Source organism: Haemorhous mexicanus, chromosome 7 (assembly GCF_027477595.1).
Source record: "Haemorhous mexicanus isolate bHaeMex1 chromosome 7, bHaeMex1.pri, whole genome shotgun sequence".
Taxonomy (NCBI): domain Eukaryota; kingdom Metazoa; phylum Chordata; class Aves; order Passeriformes; family Fringillidae; genus Haemorhous; species Haemorhous mexicanus.
The window spans coordinates 39,288,347-39,304,413 of NC_082347.1; the positions used below are offsets into that span (position 1 = coordinate 39,288,347).

The window sequence follows — 16,067 nt, forward strand, 5'->3', positions numbered from 1 at the left end:
ATTTATTTATTTTTTCGTGTATTGTTGTGAGTGAAGGGGAGCACGAGTTGGGGATTTGTCTCTTCCATGGGGTCTGAAATGGTGAGGTGTTAGAACTCTGGATGCTGAGAATTTCAGACTTTCTGTGCTGGCAGACACTCATACCCAGGAGAGCACTGCATTGACCTGAGGCCGTGGAGAATGCTTCCAAAATGGAATGTCAGAACTGGGATTGTGGGTGTGGAGTTTGAATAGAAGTTAATAGAAGTTGAATAGAAGTACAATATCACATGGTAGAAAACTTAAGAGTTTCAGGTTTTAGAATACAGTAATGTATATAAAGCAAGATGGAGGTTTTAGGGCCAAGGCTGGTCCTTCTTCTTCTCCTCCTTCTTGACCTTCTTCTCCATGGGTTTGGGTGGTTTTGTGTCATTGGATGAAAAAGTTATGGATGGTTGTTGGGTTAAAAGTAAAAATAATTTAAGTATCATTTCTAAATTAGACAGTTTATCCTTAAAAGGCCTTGTAGAAAGAGAGACACACGTCTCCATTTTTAGTTTGTTGGAGTGAAGTCCTATAGAACTCATGGTTTATGAGACTGTAACACAGATAAGAACTAACAAACATCTGAGTCCCAACAAGGAATTCCATCTCACACATTTAATCCTAACCTTGACAGAAAAGAGAAGCAAAGAATCCACAGTGAGGGATTGGTGATCTTTTTGGTTTTTGCCTCCTTCTGTAGGTCTTGTCCCTGAGTTTGCTGAGATTGATAAGACAAACCCAAACTGTGTGGTTCTTGGAGATGCAGCAGAGAACTTCACCTACGCAAACCTTAACGAGGCTTTTCGACTTCTGATTGGGATGGAGAAGCCTGTTTTGATCTCCCTTGGAAAAGGGTGAGTTAAGCTCTGTTTTTACCTCAAGTCTTTACATTTTTTAATAATGTCTTTAATGGAGGCCAGAAATCAGTGTGGGCACTCCCAGTACCAACTTTTCAGTTTTTAACCTGTGTGCCTGGGCTGAGAGCCTCATCTGATCTATGAAGAGGACTTGTGGTGCTTCAAGAGAGCCTCAAAGCCTCATAGGAATCATGGAGAGTTTGGATTTTGATGTGTGTGACCCCCAAGTGAGTGAGAATTTAGTATCTCAGGGGTGAGAGCTGTTGGTTTAACTGCTGCCTGTAGCCACGTGTTCCTCTCTGAACTGAATATAAATGATTTTTCATAGTGAAGGAAACCCAAAATTTCCCAAGGCCATGCTAGGGTCAAGAGCTCTTGGTGTAGGTTTGTGATGCAGTTTGGTGCTTTTGAAGTGGCAGATCAATTGTTTTGGTAGTTTTAATGTCAGACAGCATTTTAAATTATTCTCTGCCCATTAAGGGTAAATTTTGACCTCCTGTTTTCACACACAGGAAAAAATCCAGTCAGGGAGTTGGAATGTTTTCTGAAAATAATTAATTTAGATGTATTCAGAGATTTTAAACAGAAGGTTATTAATTCCTGTGCTGAAAAATGACAAATCCCAACAGGAGCAACAGGAGTTATTCTTACCTGTTGTGTGATGCATGGGTTTAAAAGAGACTGTGCATGTTTATCTTGGGGAAAGTGCAGTGACAACTTTGCTCAGTGGTTCAATAGACTGTAATGGGCATGAAAACCCTTCTTAGTTTGTGGGTTATTGATCCAGCTGGGCAGAACTTATCAGTGGGAAGGAGCAGTTGAATTCATTGTGCTGCCTTACCTGACACTCTAATCCTCCAACAGGGCTGAAAAATCCTTACTGCTTCTCAGAAGGATAAGGAGAAAATGTTGAGTCCACAGGAGAATGGCTAATGTACATAAAATAGTCAAATTTTGTGTTATGTAATACCATATTTCAAAATTAAATATAGAATCAACCTTTTCTTAGGAAATATATTGTCACCAATGCAAAAAATGCTTTGTACCCTGTGCATGTAAAAGTGTTTATTTGGTCATTCATTGATAGAAACAGCTCTTTTTTCTTACTTCTTTGAAATATTATTTTATTAAAAAATAAAGGTTTTGGGATATTCAGAGCTCAATTTTCACCAAGAGCATATTGTATTTTGATGGCTGATCATTGAGGTGATGTGAATACAAGTTCTCTGACTCAAAGGAGGGAGATTATAAATTCTTAGAACTGTTCTCCTGACTGGAGAAGCCTCATGGATGCAAAGGGCCATCCACAAAACTCAGCTTCATTTTCAACCTGCAGAGCCAGCACATCTGGGTGGGCCTTTGCAAGGTGCCTGCCTTGGGCCAGCAGGTTGCTTTTGGTAGAAGTTTTAGTTCATTCCATAGAAAACAAAAGTGTCAGAGTCACTGAAGCAGAATGCCCTGCTCCTGGAAATGGAGTGATTTACATTTAGCATCTGTTTTGGGCTGAGAGTGGGAATTGGCTTTGTAATTTCTTCTGTCATGCCACTGTCAGAAAATTAAGCTGTTTACGCCAGACTATGGAAGGTTAATGGCTGTTCCAGCAAAGGTCAAGTGGTCATTTTAAAGGAAGGCTGTGCTGAATAATCGAATATGGCAGAAGGATAAGGCATAAAATCTTAGCTGACTGCTCATCCTACCTTTTTTCCTGTCATACAGAAACCTGTCTTTGCTCTGCCCAGAGCTTGGAAAACCTGTGTGAATGTGAATTGCTGTTCTAGAAAACCTCTCTAAAGACACCTCCTAATTCCATCAGCTTCATGGCCATGGGAGCACTTTTAGAAGCAACAAAATTCAGCTTGGAGGGCTTTTAGTCCTGATAAACAGGGTTTCCTGGTGTGGGAGAGTGAGACAGCAGTGATGGTCCTGTCTGGGGTCTCCTTGCAGACACACTGAGGAGGGGTCACAGCTGCTGGCTGGGGCCAGCCCTCACCTTTTACCTGCCAGGGCTCTCTGTCACTGTGCAATAATGCACAGCCCAGTCCATCCTGGTTCAAGCACACTGAAATCCCTCTGAACCAGTGAAGTTGTTCCCAGATGGGCACCTGGGATCCTTTCCCTGAGCATTTCACAGTCCTTCCCCTAACTCCTGGTGTTAAACCTGGCCTGGGATTTTCTGATTACTTGACTTTTTATGCAGCCATATGGACATCCATAAAGGCCCAGAAATAATAAAATGTGGTTTCTTTGTCTTTAACTGCCAGCATTTTCATTTCATGGGAACTTTATCACTTTCATTTCCAGACGCTACTATAAAGAAACTGATGGGCTGAAACTTGATGTTGGAGCATATATGAAGGCATTGGAGGTATTTTATAGCTGGAATTGTGCTTACTCACCCTGTGCACCTTGTTAAAAGAGTAACTGGCATAAATATGGGTCATCTGCTGTAATTACTCACCTTGGTGGAGGGAGTTTCCACACATTGAAACTCATTTGCTGCATTCTAGAGATGGGTGGATTAATTTCTTTTCTGCCTTTGTTCTTTTTTTTGTTTTAAATTTGTTTTACTTAAACCATGAACTTTTTCCATTGTGGTACCTTTATTGCAAGTGAGGCCCTTGAAAGGAGGAATCAGACAAGAAAAATGTGGAATATTGTGTGCAAGATACCCAGGAAAACCTGAAGGTCCATGTTATCTGCTAGGTTTTTGTCTAGAAACAAGCAAGAAACAATTTTTTTTCAGCATAGCACTGATATTTAGTTGCAGTAAAATGCAACTTGTAAAATCTGCTTTTTCAAGTGTAACTTTTCAAAACCTGGATTTGAAACTCGATTTTTCACTTGGATCATTAAAGTCATGCCAGGTGGTTGAAGAAATCCTTTATATCTTTTAACGCTCTCCAGTACTTTTGATAGTTTTATATAAAGAATATTTGTTACATTTCTAGGAGTGGTGCTCCTGACAAAATGAGCAGTACTGGAACTGAGTCTGCAGATTACTCAGTGATGGAGAATGTGCAAGATTTGTACCTTGAGGTGTTTCAAGAGCATTTTCTCTCCTGCCAGAAAACTTTAAACACTTCTGTTATCCAAATTCTCTGATATTCACCTTCACCTGCTAATCCATTGTGTTATTTAAGGGCAAAAATCAATAATCACAAAGGTTTTATAACTGGAGTTATGGAGTTGAACAAATCCTTTTCCAATCAGCATTTTTTGTGTTTCTCTCTTCTTTTTTTTTTTTTTTTCCCCAGTATGCTTGTGATATCCAGGCTGAGGTGGTGGGCAAACCATCAAAAAGGTTTTTTGAGTCAGCCCTGGCAGAGCTGGGAGTTCCACCAGAGCAGGTAAGGTTGAGGTGCCATGCCCAGGGGCTGTGCCATCTATTTGTGCCCACTGGTGTTTTTTTCCTGCTTTGCTGTAGCTTTGAAAAGTTACAGAAGAGGCTGCAGGAGAATGTGACCAGGACTCAGTGCTTGTCAGAGGTAGAAGAGGTGCCCCAATGCCTGGCAGTCTGCTTGGAAGACTGGTGGCTGCACTGACCCCAAAATGCCATTTATTTCCTGTGCTGTCACACTGACTACCTTTTATTAGTAAAAGAAAAAGGCAGAAGTAAAATATTTTATAATTTTGGTGAATAGGATGCACTGACTGACCCCCAAACCCCCTCCTGGATTTCTGGCTTTGCAGAGACATGCTGTGCTTCCTCAGCACAGCCCATTTTCCCCTCTCTGTAGTTGTTCCCAGCTCCTCTTTATTGATTTGTTGTTCTGTCACACAGGACATCAGGATGAGTATGAGAAGCCTCACAAACAGCAGTGAATTACAACACAATAATCCCATCAGGGGGGTTTGGGTGACATTATAAACAACAGGAGAGAAGTTTGGGGTGGCTTGTAGGTCCCTGGAGCCTGGAGATGAAATTACGGCCCTGTAATTCAGCATGTGCTTGGGTTTTGCTTTATTACAGAGTGGGGAGATGGAAAAGACCTAGTGGGCCATCTAATCCATCTCCTTCCCCATGCAGGAATGTTCCCTGCTCCACAGTTATTAATGTTTTGTCCACAGTGGTTTTCAGAGAGCCAAACAACTGTCAGTGCCCTGGGATGGTGTTCAGCCCAGTGGGTCTTGGGGGAAGGCAGCTTTTCCTGAGATTTATCAGGATATTTCCCTTTTAAACTGCATCTCCTTATTTCTAGTTTTACTCTAGTTAACAACCAAAATAACTTCCTGGACATTTTCTCCATCCAGTTATCTCTAGACTTGCTGTCATTGCAGGAGGGTTTTTTTTGATGAAACTGTTTTTTAGTTCTGCTTCCTTCCCTTCAGTCCCCCTGCTTTTTTCTGTGCTCCCTTCAGTCTGTCCATATCCTCCCAGGAGTTAGATAGCCCAGTCTGGACTATCCCTGGAATACCCAGGTGCAGAACTCCTGTCTCTAAATCCTTACCCCAGGAAACAAACGTGATGTGATGCATCCCCAGGCTGGCAAAACTGGTCCCATAGGGTGAGCCCTGGGGAGTGGTTCCCATCAGCTTCAGGAGTATTTATTCTGGGTACAGAAAAGCAGGAATAGTCCCCAGAAGAGATTATTTACTCATTCTCTGCTGTTTTCCATGTCTGCTACTTGTACCTAACTTTATGTTTTGTCAGAGTTTTGCCTTTTTTTTCATATTGTTTCTAATGTTGAGTGCCATCAATCTGTAGTAGTGATATATCTGGTTTGTAGGTGTAGTATTTTATAATTAGAGAGTTTGCAAGTGAAGGGAGTGTGTTCTAACCCATGAGGAGTGCAGCAGACACCTCTGGATAATGGCACCAGCCACTCCATGCTTTCCACCATGGAAACAATAATCCACACTGCTGGAGTTAAAGCCTGGATCATGATCCACACATATGTAGGAGGAACAAATTCCAAACAAACAAACTGCCTTAGTTCTGGCATCTTTTCCTAATTTTTGAGTGCTTGACCTTGTGACTTTAATGTATTTTTGGAGAAGGATTTGCTGGTTGGTTTGGCTTGTGGTACACAGTAATAAAATCTCATTATTTTCAGTTTAAAACCTCAGTAAGTTCCTGTAATGCACTGCATTACATTTTAATCTGTTCCTGAATGAATTCTGCATTTGTAGTAACATGACAGGGGCTGATTTTACTTTCCTTTGCTTTTACAAAATGTTTATTCCAATAATTTATTCCACCTGTGGAATGCATTTAATCCACACCATCATTAAACCATTTTAGATGAGCTGTGCTTTTGAAAACATACTACAATTTTCTTTCACTTGGCTTTTAATGAAAATACCTTTTTAATAAAGCTGTCTCACCACAGTAATTTGAGACAGTGGCAATTCTGAAATTCCTCAAGCTGCTTTAATCAATAAAGTTATCACCAGCCATTTCCCTTGATAACTGCTTCTTACTGAGACCCTGACTCTGCCTTCTGCTGCTGAGATGTTTTCAGCCTGCACTTAGAATAAGAGGAACTCCCTAAAGTCCAATTTTCATTTTAACCTTTCCTCAATGGCCTAGAAATAACAGATTGCCAGTATTACTTTAATAGATTGGAAATTTAAACCTCTTAGAGGTAACCAGACCTATCTTACAATTCAGTGCTATGACAAAGAATAACACATCTTAAAGGTTACTGAAATGCCTCATTCATGTGTTTTAAGGCAGCTGTTAACAGTGGATGATTTTTACAGCTTTACAATAAAACCTAAATAATGTTAAGGTTCTGGTAGTTTTATATAATCATAAAAAGTTCTCTCTGTAGCAAATTATGCTGCTTTAATGGGAGTTCTGGCAGGTCATACTGGAGTCCATAAACTACTGGTAGTTAAACAATTCCCATTGCTGCCACCTGCAAGCCTCAGGTGAGTTAGTGGTGCATGAGAGCAGAGAGAGGTCACCCAGGGGTGGCACAGGGGACCTGCTCCTGGGCCAGCATCCCCTCCTTGCCCCCCAGCCTAACAGGGCAGGGTCTTCTATCCCAAAATAAAAGTGCCCAAGGGAAGTTTGGAGCTTCAATCCATGTGAAAGCTTAGTGAGGACTGTCTGGCCCTGCACCTTTGGAGTTCTGAGATAGAAACAAAATGAGCAGTAATGTGGGATCCTGCAGCCTGGGATATTATTCCTTGGGTGAAGGAGAACAGGGAGAAAAGTAAATGTGTTGTATTTCTGGTGTAAAGGGATTTAAGACATCAAGGTGTGGTGTATAAGTTTTATTTCCTTATGGTTCCAGCACATTTAACTTAAGATTATTAAATCTATAGCAGAAAGTCTGTTTAGGCATAAATATGTCTGACTCTAGAAGCATTCTCTCTGCTTAATATCCTAGTGGAGTTAGCACACTGCCTTCTGTGCATCTCTGTTTGCATCCTGCCTGGGCTCCAGCCTCCAAAATCCCCCATCTGAGGGCTGGCTAAATCAGGCTGTTCTCATCTTTCTGCCTCCTTCATTTCCTTACTCTGTAATTCCTTTTCTGATCAGACTGGCCATCAAACTGGTCATTTTCCTGTGACCAGTTAATGAATGCTGCAACTCTATTTATGGACAAAACCTACCTGAGGTTCCCACTCACCACCCCAACAGCATCTCTAAAAGATTTACTAGTTTTGGCTGCTCAGGGTCTGTGGCACAGACAGCACCAGTGGCATTGCTGACTGTGGGGAGTATATTTTGCCTTTCCACCCCAAATTCCTGGGGGCTGTGTTGATCTCCTCTGTTCTCCCTGCCCCTCTGGGCTGAGTCTGGTGGAACCCTTTGAGAGCAGTGTTTCCCCTCAGCTTTGGCACATGTGCTTTATTTGCTGTGTCTACACCACCACACACCACCTCTCACCATCTTAGGGAAATAGAAATTACACCCATCCTCCTTCTTTGAGGATTTGTCTTAAAACCCAAACACTCACTGCGTTTTTTCTCCTTCTTTTTAGTTAATTTGTAGCCAATCTAAAAAAAAGTAACTTTTGCCAAAGGATTGAACAGATTAATGGTGTGATCCCTGTGTAAAATGTGAACACAAGTGGAGATCTTTTAATTCCAGCTTTCAGTGGCTATATGACCTTTCAGTTTTATATCTTTCTCTCTCTTCTTACCATATTGCAGTCAGAGAGGAAGTTAAACCCAGGTTTGACAGGTAGAATTTTTTTATTTCCCTTGACAGCACACCTTCTGACCTCTATCTTCTTGCCAATGATTTTTTAAATCCTAAATGATTTTGGAATAATTGCTCCTCCTTTAGTGATTATTGCCCTTCACTGATAGTAAATCTGTGAAGTCCCTGGGGGCTGGAGCACATTTTTGTATGCGTGTGCCACAAGCTGGCCTGGACAGGCATCGCTGCTCAGCTGCAGCTGCACTTCCAGAGCTGCCAGTCTTGCAGGAAAACTTCCCTGGATGGGGTAAAATACAGCCCTGGTGAGCAGGAGAGGGCTTGCTTGGAGAGGCTGCCCTGCTCTGCCCTTTTTGGTCACAGGAAATTCTTTTTAGGGTTATTAGGACACAGGACTGAAATTGTCTTTACATCCCAAATGTTGGGATTTGGGCTGAGCGAGGGCTTGAGGTGGTGCAGGTCTGTTCCCTCTCACCCTCAGGGAGATGTTGGAAGGAATTCTGTAAGAAAAAGGAATTATAATCTCTTAAATCCAATGGTTGAGAGTGATTAAATATCCTGGAGCAGCCTGGGGGGAATTGGTAATGGTGCTTGGCTGAGGATGGTGTTGCCAGGTTCTTGCAGCTCTCCATGGGATTATTCTCTTTCCCTTATCCACATTTACATGCTTTATTTGCTAATTACTTAAATCTAACCCATCATTTTCTCCCCATTTCATGCTGAATTGCTGGTTTGGAAGAGCACTAAGGAAGGGGGAACTGTCTACAGGAGAAGCTGTCCCATATTTACATGTTTGTAGCTCAGTCTGGTTTATGAATCCTCTCAGAAAATTTAAGTATATCCTGAGATTTCCTTTACATGCAATGTAATATGTGGGAGAAGATCCTGTTGCAATTAGAGAATTCATCAAAATAGCTCTGGAGGTATTTTTATTCTTTCTCAAGCAAAACAGAGCTGGGGAAGGGATGGAAATTCAGGCAGCAATGTCTGGAGCTGGAAGGTACCATGGTTGTGAAAGCCAGGCAGTTAAATTCAGGAAGCAAAAGGCTGATTTAAAAGATGAAAATAAAATACTTAAAGATGCAGCTAACTCTGTATTAGACAAAATTCAACTTTAATGCAAAAGGTGAAAGAAATCTGATTGATAAACCACCTTACAGACTTTCAAATCTGTCCCTCCCCAGTTTTAGGTGCTGCCTCTGTTCTCTGCAGAATAATCCAGAACACCTTTGGGAGGTGTAAAGCTGATTTTGGATCATTAATGGAAAATAGCTGTTTTGTGTATATATTGGGTTTTGTTGAAACTGTAAAATGACATTCCCCCAATCATTTTTAATTTGAAGGATAGAATAAATACAGTAATTTGTAATGCAGGATGATAAGCACTTGAAATTTTGGTGATGTGATTGTCAACAGAAAGGACCCCTTGGTTGATACACTCTGATCTAATAAATATCTTTAGCAGAGGCAGGAAGGTGCTCTGTGCACTCTTTTTATCAAGCACCAGACAAATCTTAGCACAACCAGTTACTTTTTTGGTAATCCACTCACTTTTGTTTATTAATATTGGCATATACTTAAACTGATGGTAACACAAACAGTGCTGGGCCTGTACACATTGTGTCATTCTGTGCAAAAATGAATAAATTCCATTTTGCAGTGATTTCCTGAATTTCTGTATCAACCTGAGAACAGGTTGGGATCGAGCTCTCAGTGATGACAAGCTTAAGCTTTTGACCAGCCTGTAGAACAGCAGATTTAAGAAGTTAAGCTTAATTTAAGCTGTTTGGAGGGTAGCAGGAATGGATTGTAAGGAACAGAAGAGACCTAACTTCATAAAACTCACAATTTTCTTTCAGCTGTGCCCCAAATCACTTTGATTTCTGTGATTGATTACAAATGGTACAGGTGTGTGCTGTGCCAGTACACTGCTGGAGGAGCTCTGGCATGAATTTCCCTCAGGGTAGGATGACTTTTAATCAATACGGTGACAATATTATCGTGTTTAATTTGTCCAGTGGCAGCATTAGACCTCAAATCAAGCTGTTTGTTATGTCAGGGGAGGGTGACAGATGGCAGAAATGAACTTTTCCTGTATTTCACTGCCCTGACAGGCCATCATGATCGGGGATGACATTGTGAATGATGTCGGGGGAGCCCAGCAGTGCGGGATGAGAGCGCTGCAGGTGCGGACGGGCAAGTACAGGTCAGTGCTCCCCCTGCACCTCCAGAGCAGAGCCTCAAGGCCAGGCTTTGTCCCTGCCTTTTCCCCATCCTTTCCCCTTGCTCTCAGTGCAGGTTTGCATTTGTTGTCTGCCCAAGCACCTCCTTGTGCAGCACAGACTTGGGTGGATGGTGATATTTTCTTGTAGGAAAACACTGTGTGAAAGTAGCAGGAAGGGGAGTACAGACTGTCTGTGATCTTTTGAAGAAAAACTTTCTGCTAAATTCCTGCTGTATTTTTTTCATCACACCGCATAGAATTGAGGTATTTCCTGGGGTTTGCTTATTTTTTTCCTGCTGCTGCATGGAAGTGTTGTACACTTGATATAAGACATGTCTGAAATCTGTGGCAGGGGTTATATTATTGGGATTATAAAATTAGACTGTTGACTCAGCCATCCCTGTGGGTCATTCATCTCTCCATATGTCTGCCCTTCCCTCCAGACACACATTCAGCACTGAGGTGTCTGAAACACAAGAGCTGCTTCCCCAGCTCTCCCCTTCCCCAGAGTGAAGGGTCCTGTAGGGTCGCTCATGGCTCCAAAAGCAAACCCCTCCTTGAGCAGCTGTCCCCATGGTCTGTGCTCTCACTGAGCTGTCACAAGGCCAGCTGCTGAGGGGGGCACAGAGTGCACCTCTAAACAGGACATGACCCAGTGCTGAGCAGGTTGGGTTTGAGGTCAGCTCAAGATGACTCCAAATGCACTGCAGAGATCTGTCCCTCCCTTTGACATTCTGATCCCAACACCAAAATCTCATTTTAGCCATCTCCCCTTACCCAGAACCATGCCTCCTTGTAGTATGGTTCAGCCACACCCTTTGCCATCTGATGTCATTTGTATTTTCACAGTTTTTCTTCACTTTCAAATGCTGGGACTGTAAAAGAAGGATGCTCCTTTGGGGAGGGATACAGCACATGAAAATTATGCTTGCCATAAACTATCTGAAAAGTTATTTTGCTTGTTTTCAAGTCAATCTGTTCCTCAGTTTTCCTTTTTAGTTTGTGTAAGGTGATAAAATAATACCCTGTGCCTTAATTCTAATGGACCAGTAGGTGATGGTTTCTGAGGGAAAAAAGTCAGGTACAAGTGTATTGTATTTTCTGTAATTTTAGGTTAGTACATCTGAAAATCAGATATGTATCTGAATAAAGCTTGGGAAATCCCAAAGATTAAAATAGTAGTTATATAATTTGTGCTTTTAGGGTTATTTATCTGTAATCTTTGTAGTCCCAGGAGCTGGACTTGATCCATGCAGGTCCCTTCCAACTCAGGACTTTCTATGGCTCTAATCCTATGAGGTTCCTAATGGAGAAAATAAGGATTCAATGTTGATTTTATCCTGATATTAATGGGATCACTTTGCAAATCCACATTTTGTTGCCCCACAGATCCAAGTGCCAGCAAAGAAGGTATCTTTGCACACAAAGGTGAATTAGGTCTTTGCTGCTGACCAGAGCTCTCCTGTTCCATGCTTTGCCCATCATGAAACGTGCCCCAGGTGATGTTGCATCCACACTGCTCAGGCAGCTGGCACAAACTCTGTGTGCACAAACACACAGAAATAGGTGTAATCATGTGCTAGAGAGGCATTTTCTTGTGTCAAGTTTGAGTCATGAATTCCCAGCTGAAAGGGAGTAGCTGGCTGTCCTGGATGGGGAACAAAGGCTGTGTTTCCTGTTTCAGTGTGTGCTTGGTGCTTTCCCAGCTCAGGCACTATTGCAGAGCAGTCAAACACAGATGAGGGTTTCTCTCAGTTCCCTGTGTTGTGCCAGGCCTGCTCTCAGCAAGTGGGAGTAAAATGAAGTAACTCCTGTTTGCCAGGAGAGGTCAGAGGTGTATCTGTATTTTTCAGAATGACTTACTTAGTATGCTTAGAAAATCAAGGCACACGGTGAGGAGAGACAGAAAATAAACGAGCCATGGGCAGGATAAATTAAAAATAAATAAATAAAATGTAATTATTTTGGTGGTGAGGTTAGTTTAAAATCTGATTTTCAAAGGTCCTGTCTTTGCCTTTAGCCTTTGATGGCACAGAGTTCTGTGCTGCACCCGAGCACCTCTGGATGGCATCATTGGCTCATGCACATTGTCAGCCACAGCCTGGGGCTTCCCCACCATCCTGGGCTGTTTGTCCAAAAGTCTTGTAAAGCACAGAGATGCCAGGGGTTTGCTGTGAGTGTTGGGGGAGTGCTGGTGTGGTGGGATTGCCCCAGGTTTTAATAACAGCAGCACTGAATGGTTTGGGTTGGGGTTGTCCCCCTCCTTCCTCAGCCAGGGGATGTCCCCAGCTGGCATTGTCACCTCCAGAGCACAGGGGTGCTTGGGGCAGCTCTGCTGCTTTCAGGGCTCAGTGCAGGTTACATGAACGTTTTAGGCAAAGGTTCTTCCCCCAGAGGTGCTGGCAGTGCCCAGGCTCCCAGGGAATGGGCACAGCCCTGAGGCTGCCAGAGCTCCAGGAGTTTGGACAGCACTGCCAGAGTGGGGTTGTTGGGGTGTCTGTGCAGGGCCAGGAGCTGGACTGATGACCCTGTGGGTCCCTTCCAGCTGAGGACACTCTCTGATTCTACAGTTCTGTGGTTTTTAAGGTCTGCTGCCCACCCAGGTTGTGCAGGGATGTGCCCTGGGGTTGCCTCCTCCCCAGGCTCTCACCCTCCTGACCTCTGCAGTCTCTCCACTGCTGGCTGCTCCCAGCATGAGATTCAAAATATGGATTAAACATTCAGTTTTGTGCCACCTTGCATGGAGTCCTGCAAGTTGGCTCCTTTGTCTTGCTTCTCTTGGATCTTTAAAGTCAATTAAAATCTGTGCAGCCTGTTTCCTTTAATATGATGCACTTTGCCTGTCCCCCCTCCATCTCAAGTGCTGAACTCTTTCTCAGTAGCCAAAGCAGGCATAGATCAGTCCAAGAAAAGCTATAAATAATGAAACAGAATAAAACTTCTGCTGGCACAAATCAGGGCAGAAGTTGGAAGGTGAAGGGCTAAGATTGGTGTGTTGGGTGACCTGTTGGGTGAACAGCTGTGCTGGCCTTTCCTGGGTGTAAATCCAGATGCAAAGGGTCAGTCTGGGCTGCAGGTTTCTCCTCTCTGTTTGTCCCATGCCCAGGACAGACCAGGCCATTGCTGCAGGCTCCTGAGGGCTCTGAGATTTGTCAGCATTGGGAAATGTGATGCCAGTTCCAGAATTTCTGTGCACACCTGGCCAACATCTTTCCCATCTAGGGAAGAGCATGTTCTTGTCTTCCAGCTCGGGGCATGTGCTAATTCCACTTGCAGCTAATTGGCCTTGACATCAAACCAATGATTCCCACAATAACTATTGATTCTGCAATGCTGTGTGATATCCTCATTCCTTTTTGTAGCCTGCAAGTTAGAGCAGAGAAAAATGACTTTGAGGCTTTTCCAAGTGTCTCCCTGTACCTCTGGAAACAGCTTCCAGGTGCATCAGATGGATCTTGGCAGGGGGTAAGAATTGCTTCCCCCCTTCTACTCGTTGTTGTTCTGAGATTTTGATTTGTAAATAGTGAACTTTCCATTGCTGGTGTGTGGTAGCAGCCAGGAATATTCATGGCCCACTGCCCCTGCTCACCTGTGAGCTCTGGGCTGGCTTTGGAATGTGGCAGTGGGGATTCATCCCCCCTTGGTGCCCCCCTGGGCTTTCCTTCCTTGGATTAGGGGTTTTTCTGGTGGCCATGGCTGATGCTGACATCAGAGTCAACATCCTCATTACAGACATCAGGGATTCCCCAGGGATGGAGGTCCCTGAGAGCTGCCATCTCCTGCCAGCTCTGACACTGTTCTCCAGAACTGGGTCAGGTTACTTCATGTGTCCCTACTTTTTAATTATCCTCTGAGAATAATTACCCTGACTTCCTTAATAAAGTGGCTTGTGATCTGTTCCTCTTGCCTGGTTAAAGAAAACACACAGAATTTGTAGTAAATTGGCTTGCTAGGAGAGAAATCAGAATGTGACCAATGCAAAAGTTGGGGCAGAGAAATCTTTTAGGCTGACTAAGAATTGGGAAAAACAGATTGTGTCATTTAATGAAGTTGTAAAAGTATTCTTAAAAAACATCCCACACATAGATCAATTCACTGCTGTCACTGTGTAATTCAGTGAAACTCATGACAGTTTCTGTGAAGAAATAGTCACCTCTTGCTGCTCTGCAGAGAAGGAGCATCCCTCCAGCCTCTCTTTCCTGCTCCCTGTGTTACCACCCCAGCCAAGATGAACAATTTTGGGAGTTCTTTCCCATCTCCTGGGTACCAGCAGTGGGTAATGAGAACAGAGCAGGCAGAGGCACTCCCTTTGTGCAGAAACACAGCCAGAGGCATTCCTAGGCTCTCACATCCTGATAATTAAGCCTGTTTCAAGCATTAAATGGAAAGAGTTCCACCCCATACTTGCACTGTGAAAAGTTGTGTTACCATTCATGTTGGTTAATGTCTTAAGCAATGTTTATTAAAGCTGGAGTCAGTGAGTTGGTTGTGATGGCTGATTGCAGGCAGTCCCAAGGCACAGCCTTATCACCCTTTATTGCATATTTAAATTATAGTTTGGTCTGACTGTGAGAGGATCTTCACATGTTTTTATCAATTTCTTGACCACAGTTTGGTTACCATAATATTTGAATCAGCTTTGCAGAGGAAGCTCAGAGTAAATCCTGCAATGCCTTTAGTGTGCACATCTGATCACAGCCTTCCACCTTCCCAGTATATTCCAGTGTCCAGTCACAGAAATTACTAGCTCATGCATAAATTTAATTATCTTCAGCCTGAAAGAGGAGTGTGAGTTTGAGGGGGGTTTATTAGCAGGTAATTTATTTATTAGTAACATAATAAACCTCGAGGGAGCAGTGTGTGCTCAGGACACAGCCATGCTGTGTGCTGATGTGCTGCTCTGAAAAAAATCAGCCTGAATATCAGAAAAGAGATCAATCTGCAATGAGAGTAGGAGAAATAAAGGAGGAATGGATCAGGTGAGTGGGGAAAAGCAATATTCCTCAGGACCTGACAGTCCTGCTCTCTGCCTGTCCAATGACAGACACTGCAATCAGCTCCCTCATCTGCAGCCCTTGGGAAGGCAGGCAGTGCAAAGCAGGCTGGCACTGACCACATCAGCTGCAATTCTGCTTCCCCTCTTGCCTCACATCCTCCCAGCTCATGCAGCAGCAGCAGAGGCAGCTCAGGTTTCTCTTCTGAAGCTGATGAAGGGCTGGAAGAGGAGGAGCTGGTGCCAGTTTCTGCTACCTGAAGCCAGAGGCAGCAGGACCTGGGGGGACACATGGCTCAGCTGGTTTGATGTATGGGACCAAAGCACTTCCAGGCCCTCTCTGACAGCATCCAAAGCTAATGGCCTTTCTTCTTTCATTCCCTTTTGCTCTGGTGCCTGGATGTCTTGGCAGGACGTGCTCTTCCAGCCTGGGCTGGCAGCCACCCTCCCTCCACAGCTCCTGCCCTGCCTGAGCAACACCAGAGCCCTTGGCAGCTGCTTGTCCAAAGTGTTTTCCTTTCCCTCCTGCTGCACATACACAGTTCCTGAGCTGAGCTGGTGCTGGTGGCAGTTCAGGGCTTTTCCAGGGCTCCCACAGGCTGTGTCCATGTGCACAGCACCTGTGACCTGAGCAGCACAGCCCAGGGGATGGTCCTCACTTATTTTTATTCCTATTTTTATCCCTTTTCTCAGCACCTGCACAAGGCTTCAGTGGAGCATTCCCCAGTGAAGGAGCCTTTCTCCACATTAGTCCCTTGCAGAACCCTGAGCTGCATCAGCTTGTCCAGCCTTTGGCAGCATTGATGAATTCCTTACCAATGGAAAACCAGTTTATTTCTGTGAAAATGCAGATGA

General features: G+C 43.6%; 1 protein-coding gene across 4 annotated transcripts in view; it reads left to right on the forward strand.

The window, feature by feature from the left end:
• LHPP (phospholysine phosphohistidine inorganic pyrophosphate phosphatase) overlaps positions 1-16,067 on the forward strand; it is a 71,923-nt gene that overhangs the window by 11,815 nt on the left and 44,041 nt on the right. Inside the window, exons 3-7 of one of the 4 annotated variants that reach the window (XM_059852184.1) lie at positions 725-878; positions 3,183-3,246; positions 4,136-4,228; positions 10,110-10,201; positions 13,582-13,684. In XM_059852184.1, coding sequence (XP_059708167.1) covers positions 725-878; positions 3,183-3,246; positions 4,136-4,228; positions 10,110-10,201; positions 13,582-13,684 — 506 coding nt within the window. Of the gene's footprint in view, positions 1-724; positions 879-3,182; positions 3,247-4,135; positions 4,229-10,109; positions 10,202-10,367; positions 10,432-13,581; positions 13,685-16,067 lie in introns of those variants that run through there. The other 3 variants (XM_059852186.1, XM_059852185.1, XM_059852187.1) reach the window with 3 other exon arrangements.